Genomic DNA, 22,104 nt, shown 5'->3' with positions numbered 1-22,104 from the left:
CAGGCATGGCTGGAGATCTTTGGAAGAGGCTTTCGTCCTGCAGTGGACACAGCCAGGCTTAGGCTGATGATTATGAATTATCTAAGTAATTATTAAAAAAAAAACTGTTGCTAGCTCACTTTGATTGTTTTTTCCTTTATAGCATCTGTGCCTTGCACTTTTTACCTTTCTGGGTTTTAAAGCGAAAGCTTTCTCGGTGGGACCGAGGACTTCCTGTCAAAAAAAAACTAATGCATTTCCCTATAGACCGATCAGTCGACCGAAAAGCTCCGATAACATCTCTGGACACACGGCGCGTGTGTGGAACCGGGCTTCCACGCTGTCAAAACGGTAACCTGAAAATCGAAAAAAAAAAAAAAAAAAGGAACGGTTCTAGATAAGACAATACCCGCATCGATCATGAAGAAGGAGTACAATAGTATGTATACCTTTATGTCACAAAACACGTATCGGTATATACATTTAGGTCGTTCGTAGATGCATTTACTTAGTGCGCGAAAAAGCGTCGCATGGGTTCGTTCTTAGTTGGCGGTTGGGGTCTTTGAAGGCTTGCCGATCGACCGGACGCACTTTTAGCGAAGGTTTCGACGCATTTGTGACGCAGTTTTGATGTGAGAAAGCTTTCGCGCCTCTCTCTCATCTTTCTTTAGGAAGAGTGGTAAAGTTTGTTTAGTTTTTTGTTTAATAGTGTGCGTCTTTGGAATTGTAGCTTAGCTTCGTGCCACCACTTTTGTATTATGATGTGTCTCGTCGTTGTTCCCCCCACTCCCCCTTTCCGTCATTCCTCTTGCGTAATACCCTGCTGGAGACTGTTAAAGGTTGAACAAGTGATTAACAGCAAACGACATAAATGCCTCTTCAAGATAGGTAAATGATGGTTTATAGATGGTGTTCAGTAAACACCGGTGGCGCATTCGTTCCTCGCATCAACGTTGCCATCATCTTTATATTTGGGGTAAAAGCGCATCTCTTGGTGGTGGAAGTGTACATTCCCAAAACCTAATTAAAACAATGGAGTCAAATGGTGTAGAATCTCGTGTGAAATGGGGCCAAGGAGTACACAACTCATTCTTCGAGACGACTGTCGACCTTTCGTTGTGAATTATGCCGGCGGAAACATTGAGTGAAGTTGAAAAACCGCCCCATTCATAGAATAGGATTAAACACACTGAGGAGATGGCTGGTTGTAAATGATAACTAGAGCCATGGCGACACCTTGCATGACAAATGAAACTGCTGTAATTTCTGTCAGTAGCGCGAAAAGAAAGAATGAAAAAAAAAAAAAATGAAGGAAGCACCCACCAACGCGCGAGACTTTAAGGTAGCGAAGCCGTATGCAACCTTCAGGACCATCACGGCGGTTTATGTCCACGACTGGAGCCGATTTGCTTCTTCTTCGCTGCCGCAGCGACTTTCACTCCGTCATTGTTGCTTTAAGTGTGATCTTCCTTCATTTTTTTGGAAGTGAGAATCATTGGACATCACTTTGGAGGGGCGTACGCTATGACGTGCTTTTCTCGTTCCGAGCAAGTGTTGCCACGATTACGGCGAATGCTTCGGTTTCTCTTTTTCTTTTTCTTTTTTTGCCAATCTTGCCCAATCTTCTTAAGTGGGTATGCTGGCTTGACAAACGTGCGCCGGGGAGCGTATATGCGTTTCCTAGTCAGTACAGCCAGCCGTCTCCTGAGCTTGCTTATGGAGGTTATATCACAGCATAAACGTACCTAAAGCACACAAAACCACCCGAACTGAAATAAATAACAGCCAAAACTGACCTGAAGTGGTTGAAAACCATGGTGTAGAAAAATATTAGTCAGAAATAGCCGAAACCGACCTAAAAGGGGAAAACCCGCAAAAACGTGCAAGAAGCAGTAGCTGAGACTGTAAAAAAGGCAACGAAAATACCCGAAATCTCATTTATAATGGATAAAGATGTCATAAATAGATTATATGCGTGATAACAAATGTTAATATTCAGATATCACAAACCCTTGAAAATGAAAAAAAAAAAAATAGCGGAAACGGGATTTCAACATGGGTTAGGATGTTTACTTCGCAGGAGCGGAACTGCTACACTACGAGACCAAGCGGTTCTGAACGATTAAATTGAGGGCCACATGGGCCACATGCACGTGAACATAGTTTCAAACATGCCCCTAGATGGCACCATGCGTCGCTTGGCTGTGCTGACTAGGAAGCGCCTATACGCCGCCGGGGACGCTGGGCGGTCGCCGCGAGGCACGCACTCATGTGCGCTCGGAATTTTCTTGGTATTTTTAAGTGCGGACACGCAAAATAACGATTTGTTAACAGCTTCGCTTTCAAAAGAAAGAAAGAAAGAAAGAAAGAAAGAAAGAAAGAAAGAAAGAAAGGAAAGAAGGAAGGAAGGAAGGAAAGTACAAAAGGAAGGAGGAAGACGGGAAGAAAGAAAGAAAGAAAAAAAATAGATAGATAGATAGATAGATAGATAGATAGATAGATAGATAGATAGATAGATAGATAGATAGATAGATAGATAGATAGATAGATAGATAGATAGAAAGATAGATAGATCGATCGACTGACTGACTAACTGACACACTGACTGACTTATTGATTGATTGATTAATTGGCCGATCTTACTTCTAAGCTAGATCGTAGTCATGCCGGTTCTAACATTTTTAAAAATATCAGGAAAAGCATTTTTATACATCTCGATTTAGATACAAAGCTTTCATATCTCTGCCATTACGTGGCGAGATTGCCAAGCACACCCGAAGGTAAAAATCGCCCGTTTCGGCAAGATATTCGTCGGCGAGCATTGTTCCGCGAGCGCGGGGCACTTCCCCGGAAGCCGCGCGCCGTGTTCGCGCAGCGCGTGGTGTCCCGGCGCTCAGCGAGACGGAGGGAGCGCGGCTCCCACGCGGCGTCGTGGTGGTCGACGGGGGGCGCCGCCCGGCGCGCCGATCGCCGGGACCGTCAGTCTGTGCCGGGACAAGCCGGCGTCCGGCGCGGACCGTGGTCGCCTCCAGCCGCGCCGTCGGACATGTGCCTGCGCCGCTCTGTGCCTCCTCTGCCGGCCGCCCCAGGGACGTCGTCCGACCGCGCGGCGCCAAGGGTCCCGAGTGAGCCGCACCGCTGCGCTCCGTGGCGTGTGCCGGCGGCCGACCCCTCCCTTCGCCTCGACTACGCGGCACGAGTTTCGAAGGACGGCGTGCGTGGAACGTGCCTGGCCTGAGCAGACACTTCGCTGCTTCTGGGTCCGAAGACAGTGGGCGCCCTGTCAAATCGCCCCCGGCTGCAGAACGCGCATGCAGGCGTGAGAGTTGCCCCTCGGCGGAGCATGTGCAGGATTGACGTACCCCTTCGTCTTGTAGGCCGAACGTCGCGCTTTCGATGGCCTCGGGGTGTGTGGAAGAACAGGAGCGGTTTCGCCGATGATGGCAACGCCATAGACCCTGCATGCGTTCGGGTGGCCATAGGAGAAACACGAGTCGGTGGCCCAAGAATGTTGTCGAACTTGTCAGCGCAGTGAGAGTGCGCCTGACATGACCTTTCCCTGTACCTTCTACACATAGCTACTCGTCGTGTCTTTTCAAACCAGCGCCGTTGTGACTTCATTTCGTACGAAAAAGAGCCGAAGGCATCTAGAGCAGCGTTAGTGCGACCACAAGTTAGCTACAAGATTTTTCCTCTTTTGAGCAAGCCAGCTTGCCAGGGCCCACGCAGTCTCAAGCGCTCGCAGAGCGAAGGACAGCCCGCGTGCGCGACGTTGTACTCTACGGCCTCCCGCTTGGACTGACTGTTTTGATTGCCTTCAAAGTAGCCATCGCCGTGCCTCTGCGCCGCTCACCGCAAGTGCCCGGCTTAGTCGCTCGAGCCTAGCCATGAATTACTCTGGAGGTACTTCTGTGCCTGGCAAGGTCCAAGGCGGGCTAGAACGCAAGTCAACCTCGGGAAGCACCAAGAGAACTTCGCCGCAGGACCCTGCCCTGCCCGAACAATTCTCGGTGAGTCTAGGCCCGGCTCGTTTATACAGCACGCGGGTATTTTCTTTCCTCTCGGAAGAGAAATCGTCCCTGAACGCAGGCTATATGTCCGGCGTTCTTCGGCCGCGCCGATTCATCTCGCCGCTTCGCTCGGCAGCCGTAGCCGCGGGCAACAAAACGAACGCGGGCTTTGCTCGCAGATTTGTGCGCGATTTTCGCCACACACACATCTGCGTGAAACGCCCCCCTTTCCTGCCCTCATGCTTGCCCCAGGTTCGTCTGCACTGGGGAAACAATTTCCCGTCTAAGGTTGTCTGCGCTGATGCCCGCAGTCGCATTTGGGGCTTTCCTTGCTATATAAACGTTTGCAAAACAACGTCCGGGAAAATATTGAGGAATCCTGTCAGAAAAAAAAGATACCTGGTGGCACCATATATTTTTAATGCTGCCGTTGCGAATACTCACAAGGCTGGCGTATGGTTTCATTGCTACTATGACGTCGAAAATACCGCGTATGACATGCATATTTGCAATCATTAACACTTTATAATGATTTTCATACAGAGCTCCTTTTACCCCACATTATTCTATGTGACGTGCTATATTTTCTGCATTGCAAGAAGACCTTACATTGGAAAATCTCGGCCTTCCTTATTGCAGGCAATTACTTGCTTGAAAATGCAAACAAATCTATTTTTTTTTAATTGACTACGCTCACTTTTATTCGCGCTGAAAGACGCATCAAAATCCTTCATGCACGAGCAGGCTATTCAACTAGTATTAACTGGTATAAGATCTTGGTACTAATATGCAGCGTAGCGTCCGAACGTAAACTCTCATTCGTTCGCAAGTAGGAAGCCACGCTCGCTTTCCCCGACATCAGAGATTTCTTCACTACTGCTTGCCCGCTCTTATTTAGAATCTTCAGTTCCACTTGCTTCGATTGTGTTTTAAGAACATCCGTTGGTGTACGATTAGTACAACTAATATTAAAATGTGGGTCCTCATTGCAGTAGCGCTTGCCACTCCTGCCGCTACTACTCATTGCTTCCATAGGTAATTCTTTATTACTTGTTTCTGATGACATCCCCTACAATATATTTTTGCGCTGAGTAATTAAAAGTGGAACAAATTGTGCCGACCGTAGTTTGCTTTATTTCTTTCAGTGGCCTTTGTACGAGATACCGGCTTTTTCTCTAGAAGGAATATGCGAATTTTTTTTCTGAGAACTGGAGTTCACTGTGGGACTTCAAGCGAGATTAAAGCAAACCAAAATTTTAGTGACTCTAGGAATTCCGGCAAGAGTTCGCATGATTTCGTGTCTTGGGATAGTATATGAGTATGTGGGGAGCTGAAATAACACGTTAGTGGTACAATCCTACATCCACATCCGCCTTTACTCCACATCCACGCTCTACTGAAACGAAGCTTTCTTTCTCAGTCCAGGTTACAGGGGTCTTGAATTTACTGGAAGACGGTTCTCGCATAACGATCTGACTATTAAAAATCCCGAGTACTGCTGGTGTCACTCCTAGAAAGGCCGAAAATATGTGCGAACCTCAGTGCCCATTGACCAATGAAGGTTTATGCGCCGCTTTATTCAATAGGCTGAGAGGAATAATATTAGGGCCATAAATATCGATGCCCTCAATTCTCACATTGTCTTATCGTGCTTATTTGCTAGTTTCCAGAGTGTCAGAGACTTGCATGCTTGCTTGCTTCGCTGGGGCAACGCCGGGAGTTTAGCAGGTGTGCCACGTCCTCCCTCTTACGCGAGCGCGCGTATGCCTCGACTTTGAAGATTCGCGACGCGTAGGCATGAACCCTTTCAACCATAGGCCCGTGCAATCGGAAAACGAATATGCCAATGCTTCGAGCCATCGGCATGCGTCGGCGGCAGCCGTCGGCGCTAGGCAGCCTCGTTCTGTCTGAGTGCGAAGCCTCTCAATCAAGATTATATAGGGAAAGGATGCCGCGCGAGCAAGAAAAGGCGTTGCTAGGCATTGTAGGCAACACTGAGGATTGTCGGTGTGTGGCGCTGCAGGCGGGAGTGTTCGAAGCGCGTCGTCTGCTACCGTGCATAGCCAAGCGGCACTCCCTCTGCTCGAGCGCTACCATTCGCATTCACCTCGGTGAAACGACTTCAAGTTTTACCCGTTTGTCCTGTATGCCCTAACCTTGGAGATTCGCATCGCGGGTGTATGAAGCTAGGCTATAAAGGTTGGCCCAGCGCCACAGATAACGTTAGCGGCGCAACTGTCACCGCGGAATAATGAACGTAGTTAATTGTGCTAACTTTCAGCGTTGCACTAGTTGCTTTGCCATTGGCATTTTCAAAGAGCGCGTATAGTGGAACAACAAAAAAAAAAAAAAAAGGGAGGGAAACCGCGCACACCGCTGACTTACAACTGTTATAAGTCACTTGTAAGGCAGCGCCGTAAGCAAAACAATTAGACAAGCAATACGATGAACAATTTGATAAATAATAAGACAATGATTGACCAACGACGACAGCAATTAGAAAAAGTACGCTCACGCGAAATACCAGTTCCCTTGGTGAGAGGACCCTCTACTTTTTCTGTGACCTTACCCTGCCAATCTTTTGCTGAACGCTGTCCCGCTATTCGGCAGAGAGCTTGGTGAACACAGCCGCATTCCTTCATCTGGCTTCCTCTCTAGCCGCTTCGAACCAACTAGTGAGCGCGTTCGATGCGAGAGACAGCGTGTTCGATACGTCGACCGTTGAAGTACCGCGGCAGAGCTATCCTCTACTCTCGCATTGCTCATAGTTGCCTCTCACTCGAAAGACTTGCAGGTATCCTATGTGGCCCGTAATCGTAAATATTGGAATTTGTAAATAATTTTTGTGCGTACACTTTCATTCACGCTGATTAATACTTCGCGCCAATAAAATAACAGAAAAGCCTACAGCAAAAAGAGACAGTAACGGGACAGACGCTGCTCCGTCAGCGCCTCTCAATGTGTGTACGGATTTTTTTACCTTTGTCTCGGATCCCCTCCAACATGCCTTGTTTTTAAGGTTGCACAAAATATTGGCCTAGGCTAAAAATTGGCCGTGCGCCGCTCATGATGCCCAGTTTTGATTTCCCCGCTGAAGGTTTGTTTTCTTCGTCTGTTGAAGTTCAGAGTTTTCTTTGCACTATTGATATCTTCCTTCGGCACTCGCGGAAACTGAAGCACAAGAAAAACTGGTTGCAATGGTCGCTTCGAGCGTGCAATGTAAAAGCAACATCTTATCCCCCGTATCCCATATCACGTATCCCGCGGCTGTAAATAGGGATCACTGCACGAGCGGCGGAGACCGACCGCGCTGACAATACTGCATCCCCGCCCCCTGTCACCGTGCACCAAACGTCTCACTCCTGCACCTGCATACTCCTACGCATCTCTGGCTGAGGCGCAGACTGGGGGTACACAAGGTGAGGAGTCAGTCATATGACCGAATCACGTAACCAGGTTATTCGTGCCCACTGTGTCAAGAAAATCCTGCGCGTGTGGCACAAATAGCTGCGCTGCAGTAAGCTGCCAAACCACGTCACTGCAGTAAGCTGCCAAACCACGTCACAAATAGCTGCGCTGCAGTAAGATGCCAAACCACGTCACCAAACCAGGGATTCACTGGGGCACTCTGTCGAGCAGGTTGCGACGCGAGAAGGCTAGATAAATCACGTTTATTGCATGGTAGCTGGTCCAGCTTTCGACAGACAGAATCACACGACGAAAAGTTTCGTACGACTTTCCTACATTTCAGGACGGCTAGCTTTCAAAAAAAAAAAAAAAAAAAAAATTCCCCGGAGCACATAAGTCTACTTACCTGCTTTGAGGGCGAAAGCCTGGCGACACTTACGTCCACCGTCCACGGAGAGGTTCCGTTTCCGGCTGTGCTGTTCTTACGGGTAACGTTAAAAGACGCGTGAGTAGGTAAATGTTCATCTTCCCAGCGCAAAACGGACAGGACAAAGGAAAAAAAAAAAAGCACAGGACACGCTCACCCATCGAAAGAGCAGTCACGCTATTTTAACGTCTCCCTATTTTGCCTTAACAGTGCTTTTCTAGCGTTCGCTCACACCCACCTTTACCGTTAACCTACCTTAATTCCTTCGTAAGTCCACCTTTCTCCATTTTAATCCACCTTAAAGGGGTACTGACACAAAATTTTGAAGGCGAGATAACTTCGAATATAGATTGGTGTGAACACACATACATCATCGGCAAAATATCAGCGGCGAATACAGCCTAGAACATATTTAAAATCAATTTTAAAGTGTGCGAAACGCAACCGAGCAGCCAGCAGAGGACCTCGCGCAATCGACATCCCCTGGATATTTTGTAAATAAACAACATCTAAACACGTCACGAGTTTGTGTTTGCCGCTTCCGCACTGCCGGCGTTTTCGCCGGCTCGCCGCTCCAATCGGAGGGCGGAGCTTCTGCTCTCGAGAAAGAACGACCCGATCGTTGGCGGCGGAGGCGCCGTGATTTCGTCGGCTCATCGGGCAGCTGGCCGCGACGAAACTTCTACAGCGATTCCAGGCACTCTATTTTTATTACTTTTTATTTACATTGGACGGGATAACGCGCCGGAGACACGGAAAGCCCACTGAGCGAGCCGCACGGTCGCTGTGCAGACGGCGGCCACAGCTGCGAAGTGGCTCAGGCCGGCGCAGGTAGCTCGAGTGATAGCTTGTTACCGCTGCACGAAGTTGGACTCAGGTCTCAACCATGGCAGCTTATATGAGAAAGGAGTTAATGCGATGACAGGACTAAGTGAGGTGTGGTGACATTGTGTGTCTGTTATTTTAGGACTAAGTGAGGTGTGATGACTTTGAGAGTTTTGGTATGGTATTGGGGACGATTAGGCGGAGCAATTGCCGGCAGCTATGCAAGGCTAAGTCCGCCTTATTCAACAATGCTTACTTACTTACTTACATGCGATGGCGGGTTGCATTAAAAATTGTCATCTGCACCGCTTACGAGAACGGCAATCGAATATCCGCCGCAGTGCTAAACCGAACACATCTGTAGGCGGACCTGTAGGCAGACCGGCCGGCTGCCCCCAGCGCGCGTCTTGCCACCCACTGTCTCGAGCGTCGCGCGTCGTTCTCTAGCCGCGGCAGCATTTGCACTCGTAGCGCCTGCGTCACGCCCACGGTCGCTTTTTAATTAAGCGGATCACGAGATCAGTGGGGGCATTCGCAGAAACTGCCGGCGACGCCGATTCGACAGTGCTACGGCAGCTCTGCTCTGTGATATCCCTCCAACGGTCACGTGGTCAGCTTTGTTCACAAAAAAATCCATCGTTTCGCGGCACCCACTGAAACGAAAACTACGACTGGCCGCATTGAAAAGGCCTTTAATTAAACAACCGTCGCACGCTGAAGCAAATGAGGTTTATACAAGTGATAAGGAGGTCACTAGCTACTTATCGCAAAAAAAAAAAAAAAAAAAAAAACCAAGATGCAAAATTTTTGTATCAGTGCCCCTTTAATCCGGCGTAATCTTTACTGTAATCCACACTAATCTTTCTTAATCTATCTTAATCCACCATAATCCCTGCTTTAGTCCACCTAATCAATCATTGATTAATTCTGGTAATCATTAATTATCTCTTACACTCGGCTGGACATGCTTTGGTTCGTTTCGGTCTTCCTAGGGTCACGTGATGCATATTGTGCGGTCCTGACTGCGTGTTTCCGTCGACAAGGTCATTTAAGGGTGCCTTCGAATGAGACATAAACGGCTTTTTCGCGTTAATAAAATTTTGCGTGTTAATAAATTATTTTCTACGGCAAACGTGATGTTATTTGTGAATTACATGTTTGGGTATGTCCTAAGGAGCAAAAGTTACTGCTGCGAATATGCACTCCATGTCCGCAATTGTTCCTTCTGTTCCCTCTCTGTTCCTTCTCAAGTATCTGTTCCTTCTCAAACATCTCCGTGCAGTGTTTAGGAATCGAGAAAGGCGATATGTACAACCGGTCATGCGGAATTTCGCAGGGCCCTCATCTAGTTGTCTCTCCGCGCGTGTTATAAAGTTTCGATTTTCGATGTAAAAAAAAAAAAAAAAAACAGATGGCCTCAGTTTCTCAGTAGCCACGATATAAAAGGCAGGGATGTACTTAAAGGGCTAAAACGTGCAATTTATTGCCATTCGCCAGGCCGCTGATACGTGCGCACAAACCGTAAATCTGAGAAAATGTACGCCGTTTCTCGCCGCAGGTGAGCTAAGCTACAATACACGTATTTGTGCAACACCCCTCCCCCCCCCTTCCCCTCACTCCCTTCCTTGCGGGGAACCGTCAAAGCCTTGGGACAAATTACACGTTATGCACTTTGAGTAGGCATTGGAAAGTAGAAAGGATGCAATCTTGTTCAACGCAGATGTAGAAAGCCTGCTCATTCAGCTCAAGCCGCAAAAATTTCCCGTTTGCTCCATAATTGGACTCTTGCCTTAGTATTCGTGCATGGCGGTCCCGTCGATCCACTTCGCTTTGTTTCAAACTGCGCAAGTGCGATTTGGCCGGCTTTGGTAAACAGAGCCAAGATGGCAACCCTGCATTTTATCGGGGCGAGCGGGAAGCTGAAGGGGCGATAAATTTGCGCTTTATTACCACGGCGTTTTCCATAAGTTTTCCTGGCTTTTTGTCGATGTCAGAACGCCTTTTTAGGCACTTGGCTCTCTACAAAAGCCAGGAGCTTTTCCAGAAAGGCGCATAAAAAGTGACAGGACTGTAACACTCGCAGCCTATAGGAATGAGCCCCGCAATCCGTCGTTCTCCGGTGTCGTCACCGAAGGGTATCATAAATTGGTTTATCTATGTTTTATGGTTTTAAAACAAAGTGGGATTCAGCGTCTAGGAAAAGGCTGGTCAAGTTGAAATCGACTCCAAAACCAATTTCTGAAAACTCGGAAAAAAAAAAGGAAGACATGCGTGGTTACGTAAGTTTTGTGTTCCCGCAGCCGGGCACCGAACTGCGGTGGTGAAGGGTATGGTGAGCCGGCGGAGGAAGAACAATGCAAGCAAAGTTTCTGTGGACTCAACAAGGCACGCAACGACAGAAGAGTCATTTATTGCGCCTGCTTTTATAGGGCCCGTGAAACACTCTTTCTACTTTTTTCAACTTTTTTCAACATAAGAAACGTTTTTAGAGCCCGATAAATAAGCGCGGACAGTCCTCAGATAAATCGGCCATAAAATATCTAAGACAACTATTACTTCTCAACAGACATAAGATAACTTAGAAGCTCATCGGATAAATATTTTCTCTCTTTCGGGACCGGACATTTTTTGTGTGCTTGAGTGACATCACACAAGCAATATCAGCGCTATAAATCGTCAATGACTGCAGTTGCAGCAATAAAGGCCACTTTAAACAAAATCGCAGTAAATTAAAAAAAGACAATAAGAAAGGTATCGGCTGAGACAAACACATAACGAATTTCCGTACCGTGCTTGCGATAAGTCTAGTACTGCCAGGCACGAAGGCAAGAAAAATAGAGTTTATTACAGGGCCCCTTTATGCTTAGCATTTCTAGTGCCAAACAGTTACGTTTTCATTATGAGTATCTGGCGTTCCCTTGGTAGAGAGACGTCTTAAAAGGATAACTAGATCAGTGGGCTAAACTGGAAACAGGGGCAGTATTCTGGAATTTGTCCATTTTAAAAACGTCCGTTTAGCGTCCCTTTCATCGTGACGTACTTCCAGTTGTAATTTCAATACTACACTTTGATCTCAGCAGGCTTACTCACACCATTCAAAATTACCAAGGCTCTGATGCAACGCTCCTAAACAAAATCATAGACACATACTTACCTGATGGCACCCATGATACACTTCCAACCTACGCCGGCCCAGACAACCCTGAACTAGATAAAGAGATTTCTGAAGCAGAGGTTAGGGGAGCTATCCTTAAAGTTAGACCTAGGCCGGATTACCAACAGGATGGTAAGGAATCTAGATGATAACTCTATTACAGCCTTCACGAGCTTCTTTAATCACCATTGGACTCAAGGCACTTTACCTCAATCCTGGAAACACGCAAAAATCACATTTATCCCCAAACCAGGAAAACCACTCACGCTTAAACATCTCCGACCGATCTCACTCACCTCCTGCCTCGGAAAGCTCATGGAACACATTATACACAACAGACTCGTCAAGCATTTACAGCACAAACAACTCCTTCCTCACACAATGATTGGTTCCCCAACTAAACTATCCACACAGGACATTCTTCTTCAACTGTCCCACGACATAATCACGCTACAGCATAAACATGACAATGCTGCTATAATAGCATCAGATTTAACTAAAGCCTTTGATAATGTTTCACACACAGCGATACTCAAAGGCTTACACTTCATAGGCCCAGGATCACGCACATACAATTATATCCGAAGTTTTCTCACGAACAGGACAGCTATTACAAAAATCGCCGATATCACTTTCACCACCTTGACTCTCCCTTCAAAAGGCACGCCACAAGGCGCCGTCCTTTCCCCTTTACTGTTTAATCTCGCCATCTTAACCGTCCCCCAACAACTCCAACAAACCCCTAATCTTAATTTTGGTTTGTACGCCGACGACATTACACTTTGGATCAACAAAGGCAGCGACGCTGAAATTGAGAGCACTCTACAAAGAGGAGTAGAAAGAGTGATAGAAGAGGCTGGTAGAACGGGTCTCATCTGTTCGCCAACCAAATCCCAGCTGCTCATACTCCCACCAAAAACGCAAAACTCACCCCCCCCCCCCCCCTCCGGTATGCCCACATACACATGCGAGGCGACCCCATCCCGAAGGTTGAAATAATCAAAATCTTGGGCTTAAACATCCAACATAACAGAGCAAATACTCACTTCATACGCCAGCTCGAACAACACGCCACACAAACGATAGGTTTAATTCGACAAGTTACCAATAGACACAGAGGCCTCTAGGAAACCGAACGCCTCCGTCTCCTTCAAGCCTTTGTCCTTAGCAAGCTGACCTACTCCCTTCCATATCTAAACCCATCTAAAAAAGAGCTTAATAGAGTCAACCTCATACTCAGAAAAGCCTATAACGCAGCGCTACAACTGCCCCTCAGCACTTCCACTGCCAAATTCGAAGCTCTAGGTGAGCATAACACCGCGGAAGAAGTCATTGAGGCTCATCTCGTCAGTCAAATCACCAGACTCTCAAAACTACCACTGGCGCTCATATTCTCCAGAGGTTACGAATCTCCCCTCTAGACCCCCCAGAAGACAAAACCACACTCCCTCACGACATTCATTCTAACTTAATTATCAAGCCTATACCCAGAAACATGCATCCACAATTCAACACCAAAAGGCGTTCGTAACGCGCACAAGCCTTACATAAAAAATACCGCGACAAACATGACGTCCATTACGTCGACGCAGCCGAATATCGGCGGCATGGTGCCTTCTCAATGGTCTCCCATTGCCCTTACAATCAGGTTCAGCGCAATCAGGTACAGCGGTCAGGTTCCTGACCATCCGCACCACCAACCCAGTCACAGCGGAAGAGGCGGCGGTAGCATTAGCGCTAACGCAAAAGCCGACCCCCTCCACAATCATCACCGATTCTAAAACGGCAGTTCAAAATTTCCCCTCCGGCTTTATTTCGCCTCAGGCACTCAAAATTCTCCAACAAGCACCCCCAACGTCCCCCGTAGAAATCATCTGGGCTCCGGCGCATGCTGGCCAAAGTTGCCCACACTATGGCTCGAGAACTCACCATCCGAGCCGGGCCCAGCACGTTCCCCTACCATGGCGCCAGATCCGCTAGAGACCGGATGATCACGTACAATGAAATTACCACCCATTACCGCCTCTCCCGCCGTGTATATCCCCCGGCACACACACACAACTCACCATCCAGCAAGAACACACATGGCGTCTTTTACAGACGAACATATTTCCCAATCCCGCTAAATTACACCTAATTCAGCCAGCCCTATACCTTTCACCTGACTGTACTGCCTGCCAGTCCCTCGGCACCATTCACCACCTTATGTGGGGATGCCTGAAAGATCCCTACCCGAAAATAACCACATGTGAGCAGTGGGAGGAGGCGTTGCGCTGCCCAAACCAGGAGGCTCAAGCTTCACCAGTCGCCCGGGCGGCCGGGGTCGCCGCCAAAACGGCGGCCACCATCGCCACCTGACTGTGCTCCTAAATAAATGTGTTTCTTCTTCTTCTTCCAGCTGTAGGCGGGCATTTGGTTGACTTTAGCGCAATGAAACAGATTTTAAGCAACTAAACCCATTTTAAACTATCTTTTATGTGTCTATTTGAACGTATTTTGAAAACCTAAACATGAGAGGATTTTTATTTAACGCAGTTGAAACTTTTCACCAGAATGTCGAAAGATGGAAGCTGCAGCCAGCTGTTTCCTGTGGCAGTGAAGCGTAAACAACGCTACGACTGCTCAGTTCTTTCGCGCTTTGACCACAATTTTTATGTAGGTGACAATGACTGTGTAAGAAAAGAAAATAACCTGCTATGTATGTCGGCGTCGACGCGCTTGCGGCATGCTGACGCAAGCTTTTCCAAGAGCCTTGAAGGGTTCTTTGCGGCGTTGGTACTTCTCTGATGCTCTCCGAGGGAAAAAAATGTGTAAGTGATCGGGATTTTCGTTTCTCAACGACGTGCCTGCTTCGTGTCAAGTCTGCGAACGTTAAGCTGGTATGTGTATTCGTAAAGTACCAATGAAATTTTATACGTCCATGCGGAGTGCTTGCGAAATTTTGGTCGTCTGCTCGGCAGCTATCCTGCTTGCAGACGATCGTTTAATGTGACTGTGTGATGGCGACGGCGTAGATTAACCGGTTCACGGAGGGCCGCGACAGCGATATAGTTTACCGACCGCTGACTGAAAGCCCCCGCTAGCTCGTCGGACAGCCACCGCACAGTCCTCTTCGAGAGGCGGAATGCCTCTGCAGGCATTTCGAACGGCTCAGCATTACTTATTGACCTCATGTTCCGCCAGCGAGCCAACAACAAGGTGATGAAAAAATGTCTGCTCAAAATCATCTGCTCCGAGAAGCCACGGCCATAGAGTTTCATACTAATATATACTAGAGGGAAATATGTCGCTGCAGTCGCGGGCCGCCGTGGGCGGCGCCATTGCTGCTAGCGACGTTCCTCGCCTGCTTGGCTTAGCTAGCCATACGGCTTCTTTTTTTGTCTCGAAGCCAAAATCAACGAAAAAAAGTAACATTTTTTTGTTCATCGTACATTAAGCTTCTAAAAAACTACTGACATTTGGAGGTTTAATTTTATAATAACAAAACAAATTTCATGAACCATCTACGGTAACATTGTTGCTTTTTTGCAGCCATAGCCAACGTTTCAGCCTGTTCATGAGCCATGCCAAGGACAAGTGGAACGTACCTGCCGGGTACATGACGGAACGCTCGCTGAAGCGCGGCTCCCCTTGACAGTGGCGCCAGATTTCCCTCTAGTATATATTAGTATGAAGCTCTATGGCCACGGCCCAACGCAGTATCTTCGCCGTGCCTGCGTGCGTCACATCCGGGTGGTCGCTTTTAGCCAATACGGGCTCGCTGAAAACAGACACTTTTGAAACGGACACAAAACAGACAAAACTTAAGAATACCACCCCAGATCTCTCGATGTTTTACGAAGAAACACAGCGCGAAAGACAAGAAAAAGTAAGGAACCACAAACCACAGGTGCTGACGAACAACTGAGCCTTTTATTGCAGCAGGAACAATATATATAATAAAAGATAGAAGAACGAAAAAAGAACAAAACAGAACAAAAAAAGAACGAAAAAATACCACATCGAAAAAACGATAGCCCGCGACAAAACGTAATCCACCACGTGCCGATACAGCGTCAAATGTTCTTGACAAGTACACCATTTCCTTTTCCAGAAGTGAAACCGACGGCTCACGAAAACACGCGTCTCCTTTCTTCTTGATTTCAAACACTTCAAAGATTTCCCGCTCTCTCTGTCCGGGATACCGCGCTAGGATCGCGAAGTCATGTGAGAGTGGAGCGCAGCCGCAGGGGGCACAATGTGTTGCCAAAGCGCTACTTGTCGACGTGCTCACGTTGTAGGCACGCTCCTTCAGGCGACCATTGGGGCAGCGCCTGTCTGCCCGATATAAGTACGCCCACACGGCGACAATGGGATTTCATAGACGACTTTTTCAACGCAGAGAACATACCATGTCCTATGCTTTTTTTGCGCATGCGCTTGCCTTCGGTGTGTCAGCGTTGACACGCTTCCACAATCGGCTTAGTTTTTTTAGGTGCGGGGAATACGAGCTTTTCCGCTACATTTGCTAATCGTGTAGCACGCAAAACATCACGGACACATGCATTAACCATTTTGCCTTAAATTGTCACTAAAGCTACATTTTTAAATTCCTATTGGTGGCTGCATACGGTAGCCTAACCCATGAAATTACTTATTTCACCATTGATTGCAGGTCTAAAGTCGTAGTTTATTTGTAAATCGCGGAAGAAGAGCGAAAACAATGCGTTCACATCGGCCGTCTTTCGAACTATCGCAATGACGTCACATTCGTATGCTATGTGCTAGTTTGATTACTAACCAGGTCATCAAAACTTATATTTTCACTCCTGTGGTTACTACCGTCCTTCTCTTTTTTCACGCCAGTCCCTTCCACAGCGCAATTCGTTTGAGCAGCGGCCGCGTTATTCGGAAATTGTCAGTTCGGATTGCATATTGAGCGCAACTTTGGTTGCCCCTTTTCTTTCTTTACTACTAATTCGAAACTCCTATTTTGGCGCAAAAAAACAAGTTAACTACTCCCCTCGTGCAAATCATCGGCGTTCTTGTCTGTTGGCTTTCCTTACTGACGAGTTCCTCTTCAGAAGTATTAAGCACTGCTGCTCATTGGTACAGTAACGTATACTCATGAAGAAAGGGGCGTTAGGACGAATCCTTTTAAATGCAGAGCATTTCTTTAACTCACGATGTCACCCGTTCTAGGCGTCCGTAGTAGTCCGCATCGCTCGCATCGGCATGCCCGGCTCAGACGTTTCGCTATCGGCGCGATCAACATTCGATAGCGCGCCCAGGCACGTTTCAAGGACACTCTCACCCCTCTGTCGGACTCAACGTACGCCGATGCTGCCAATTTTACTGCTGACGAGCGCTCTCTCGTCAGCAGTTGCCACAAGTGCAACAACATTAACGTAAAGCAAACTACTTAACGTCGTGCGCCCCCGGAAATGCTCTGCATTTGATCGTGCCCCTCGCGAGGGGGATGTTTCACTGCGTCGCCATGCGAACAGTTTGCCACGCTTTAGTTTCGAGTTCGCCGCATCTTTTTTTTGGCTAATCAGGCGAATCACAAGTAGACAACCTGTTCACTAAGTTCATCTTGCCGACGATACGGAAGCAAAATAAGACACCCGCTGCATTCGAAACAAACAACATTGTGTTAGTAAGAACGAGACTGGAAACCTTTGCAGTATCAAATTACTTTTCACATGGTTAAGCAACGGTAGACTATAGAGGCACCGTGGTGGACAGCTCAAGGTTGATTTACGGCATGTGGATCCGGGGAACGTGCGACGAAGACGCGATGAGCGGCCGTCTTTCACGGTTTTGCCTCTGTGGAAATACAGCCGCCAGGACCAGAAATGAAATCATCGACGTTTGGCTGAGCACCGGCCGTTCTGGCCGCGGCTCCACAACTGCGGGTCCACTTAAGTCATGCCCTTATGCATAGCGGGAGGTTTCCGTGCCCAGCGAGGAAGTTTTCCCTTTTGCTCAATTCACTTACGTGACAACCTTTCTCGCATGCAGTAAGAGCGGTAAAAAATCAAATAATCGAAACGAAGTTATGGCGATGGAGGCAAACTCAATATAAGCCGGCAGCCGAACGCCGCGCAAACTACACGCCGCATTAAAGTGCTCAATATGTTTCCTGTGCGGTATCTACAACTCAATTTCACCGCGCTGCCGCCTGCTGAGTTGAGTCTTGCATACGAACAAGAGCGTGAAAACGAGGCGGCGCATGCTGAAAGGGGCCAAGATTAAACTTTCCAGTGGGAAATGAAATGGGGAGGTGCAGGTGGAGAGGGAAAAAAAGATGAACGGAAGGAGGGTAGGAGCGGAATGAAAGATATGAGGACGAGTGGTTCTTTCAATTGGGATTCGTCACGACGCAGGCGCCCTGAATTGTGGAGGAACTGTCCGAGTCCTTTCTGGAGTTTACGAAGCCGTTCAAATTATCACGCTCACATTTTTCATTTGCATTAAAGCTGAACGGCCAGAGCACGGCGCCTTGAGCGTCGCCAAGATTGAAAAGGGGTTTCCTCCTCCACAACGGCCACTGGAGCGCACCTGCATTGCTGATGTCGGCGCTGCCCTTCAGTTACGCGAAGAAAAACGTGCTCTTGTTTGCCCATCACGTCTGGCGGTCGATGCATGCAAACGATCTGCAAAGCACGCCAGCCACGGAAACCTGTGAGCGCCCGCCGAATCCGTCGTGCGCGCACCAGAAGTGTTATGCAACGCAAACGAGGAAAAGAATGAGGCTGTTTGTCAGACGCCCTGGCACGCACGAGCGCAGAGCGTATGTGCGCTTACTTCGCATGTGCATCGAAGATGACATTTGCTAGGAGTATGGCCAAACATAGTAAGCTACGCCAACTCTAAACTACTGAAGTCATACTTACTACACCGGGTAATTGAGCCCATTCCGCAAAGGCAACTTTTTACAAGTGAAGCATATATGCTTGTAAACACCAAAACGTTTTTTGGCCGTCAATTTTTAACGCGAGGGCGTTGCTTTCCACTGGCGAAAGAACCCACCCGGGTGGCAGCCGCAAAAGGGGCACCCGGCTGGCGTCCGCAAAAAGCGTTCAGAGAACTGCCAACCCTTCGGGCGCGCGTTCCATAGCGACGTACATCAGAAATCTCGTCCGGAGTCTCGGTTGACCTTCATCTTCTGTGAACTCGGTGTTGCAGCGGCGTGGACACGCATTCTGCAACAAGTACAGCTGCAGTGAGTCCGATTTAAAGGTTGTATGCGCCACATTCGGCATCGGTAGGAGACTCGTCAACGAACCTAGCTAAAAGAAAAGCTGTCGGGCGCTCATTGTAACAGGGTATGTTAGGCAACCTTTTTGCAATTTCTTTAGCGCCAACCTCCAGAAACCAATTTCAGCTCCAGGGGTCACACACACCACTATATATATATATATATATATATATATATATATATATATATATATATATATATATATATATATATATATATATATAGTATGGAAACAAAAACTCGCACAGAGCGTGAAAAAATAAGGTAAGTAGAGACAGAGACACACGAGATAAACATTAAAAAATAAAAGTTTTACTGACGTTTCAGGAAGCTTCCTTTCTTTAGGGTAAGACGGAAGTCCTCTTTCTGTAACGTCAATAAACTTTATTTTTTAATGTTTTTCTCGTGTGTCTCTGTCTCTACTTACCTTAAAAAGAAGGTCCCCTTCACGCCGAGTAGTTCGAGTGGCGCTGGCTATCACCCCCAAGCGCAGGAAACAAAAATACCTTAGCATAAATACCCCAGAAAGTGGAGGGAAAAATAGCCCCGCTGGTAGCGTAGTGGTGATCGCACTAGACCGGTTTCTGGAGGTCGTGGGTTCGGATCCCACCCGGCGGGCATTTTTTCCTCCACTTTCTTTCTGTCTTTCCAAGTTATTTATCTGTTTCAATGGCCTACCACATCCTCTCCTTTGCTTTCCGAGGTTTTCTTGACTGCCAACCCTTATTTCAACCCTCATTTCCTATTCTGATTCGCTATATATATATATATATATATATATACAGAAAGAAATGAGGGCAGTCTACAACGCCAAAGAAGGCATAGGGGAATGGTTGGACTATTTTTTTGTTTACAGTTAGTGAAATTATATATATATTTTTTATAATTTTGAAGAGAGAAAGAAAGAAAGAAAAACACGCGCCCAGAGTGGGGACCGAACCGAGCTGGCTACCACCCTCAAGCGTCAGATATAGTTGTAGTAAATATAAATACCCCTGAAAGTGAAGGATAACACAGTCGCCCAGATAGCCGAATTGGTAAGGCATTCGAGATCAAATCGAAAGGCGTGGGTTCGGTCCCCACTCTGGGCGCGTGTTTTTCTTTCTTTTTCTCTTCAAAATTATAAAAAAATATATAATTTCACTAACTGTAAACAAAAAATAGTCCAACCATTCCCCTATGCCCTCTTTGGCGTTGTAGACTGCCCTCATTTCTTTCTGTATTTCCTAACGAGCCCCTCATTTCCTAACCATATATATATATATATATATATATATATATATATATATATATATATATATATATATATATATATATATATATATATATATATATATATATATATATATATATATATATATATATATATATATATATATATATATATATAGGTCTTTCAGGTAACTTTAGCCGGAGTTTAAAAATATGCCGATACACCCTAAGATGACACGACCAAATGGATGTTGCTTATTTTTGTATGTAGTGTCTCACGCTATTTCTTGTATTTTGCTTAATTCGATTATTATTAAATTTTAATTAGCCAACTTTTGAGCCAACAAATCTAGGAAAAAAATCCCAATTAGAAAGTTGCAGAACGGTTCGAAAACATCCTAAAGCAGTTTCTCTCTTTCTATCTACTAAGTATTAGTGTTTTTCACCGCCCTGAAGATGCCCGCGAAATACAAAAAAAAAAAAAACGCCACGTAGCATGGCGGCTTGCGCGTCTTGAATGCAGTGCTCTCAAACGTTCCGCGCACAAACTGCCATAGACGCGCTGCCGCCAAGGCAGCAATGTAGGCGTTGACTGGGCCATTTGCGCCAGCGATGTGCTTCTCTCGGTTCAGTTCGTCATAGCGATAAGCAGACGCAGCGGTTATTGCTTCTGCGGCCAGAAGCAACAAATTCGTCATCCGCCCTGTCGCTTTTTAAGCGGCTGTGTACCTATGATTGTTTGTACGAGGAATGGTTCGGAGCACTGCAATAACGACGTGCAACCGGTAATGTTACGTGGTATTTTTTTTTTTATTTCGCTGGCATCTTCAGTAAGATGAAAAACACTATTACTTAGAACTAGAAAGACAGAAACAGTTTATTCGGATATTAAGGAGCGAGGGAAACTGAAAACAAACAAGCAAACAAAAACATCATAGACGCATATTAAAGACAGTGAAATACGGCACTTAAATTTACAATCAGAACAGAGAAGCGCTTATGCTACAGCAGTGCTCAAGTAATCATAAAACAACAACAAAAAAAGCTTCCAAATAAATCAATACGATCGGAATTGTCATTATATGAACGTTGTATACTGCATGTAGGCAAACATCGTCTACATAAAGCATCCGTTCTGAAAGCCCGAAAGATTCGGAAACGTTTTTTCGGCACTTTGACATTGATAAGTGTAACCAGGTCGTCAGACAAAATACCGCCATGAATAAGTTTATAAAGTAAGATGACATCGGCTCGCATTCCTCGGCATCAAAGAGTAGGAAAACTTTCCAGAAAAGACATGCTACCGTTTGCGTCTGCTTGCATGCACATGACTCAGACGGTGCTTAAAGGGTCCATGAAGAGAAAATACAACTTTGTTTAACTTTAAAGAGTTATACTTCAGTACCTAACTCAGCTCCATTCCGGCCACGAAAGACGTTTTTTAACCGATGAAAACGCAAGAAATACTTCAGAACTTTCAAATTTTGCGCCATAGCGACGTGTTATCGGCGCGAGTGACGTCATATGGGCCAGCACTAAAAACATAATTTTCAGTGGGTTAGGTGCACGTTAGCATTCAAGTGATTCGATCAAACGGAACTAGCGGCCCCACTACAATCGTCCAGTCATGTGTCCTGGCGATTGATTAGTTCGGCCGCCGTCAATCGCCCAAACAAGATTCTGTGACGTCATAGAAAAGTTGCTGGAAACGGGCTAGCGAGTCGCCACAGCTCCACAGGTTTCCTCTAATATCTCTGTTATTTTTTGGAAGTTTGCGATGAAATCGGTATCATTTTTATCGGGACAAAACAGCCTTTCTAATAAACCAAACTTGTATTTTGTCTTC

General features: G+C 46.7%; 1 protein-coding gene across 2 annotated transcripts in view; it reads left to right on the top strand.

Moving 5' to 3' along the window:
- Positions 1–3,851: 3,851 nt before the first annotated feature.
- Positions 3,852–22,104, top strand: part of LOC144148956 (inactive dipeptidyl peptidase 10-like) — a 541,623-nt gene continuing 523,370 nt past the window's right edge. For both annotated transcript variants that reach the window (XM_077680484.1, XM_077680480.1), the window contains exon 1: positions 3,852–3,989. In XM_077680484.1, coding sequence (XP_077536610.1) covers positions 3,867–3,989 — 123 coding nt within the window. In that variant the 5' untranslated portion in view covers positions 3,852–3,866. The remainder of the gene's footprint in view (positions 3,990–22,104) is intronic.

This window comes from Haemaphysalis longicornis, unplaced genomic scaffold, assembly GCF_048455015.1.
Source record: "Haemaphysalis longicornis isolate Haplotype H1 unplaced genomic scaffold, Haemaphysalis longicornis Haplotype H1 scaffold_1, whole genome shotgun sequence".
NCBI classification, from domain to species: Eukaryota; Metazoa; Arthropoda; class Arachnida; order Ixodida; family Ixodidae; genus Haemaphysalis; species Haemaphysalis longicornis.
Note: the sequence above shows the minus strand (reverse complement) of the source record. Positions and strands in the feature narration are given on the sequence as shown.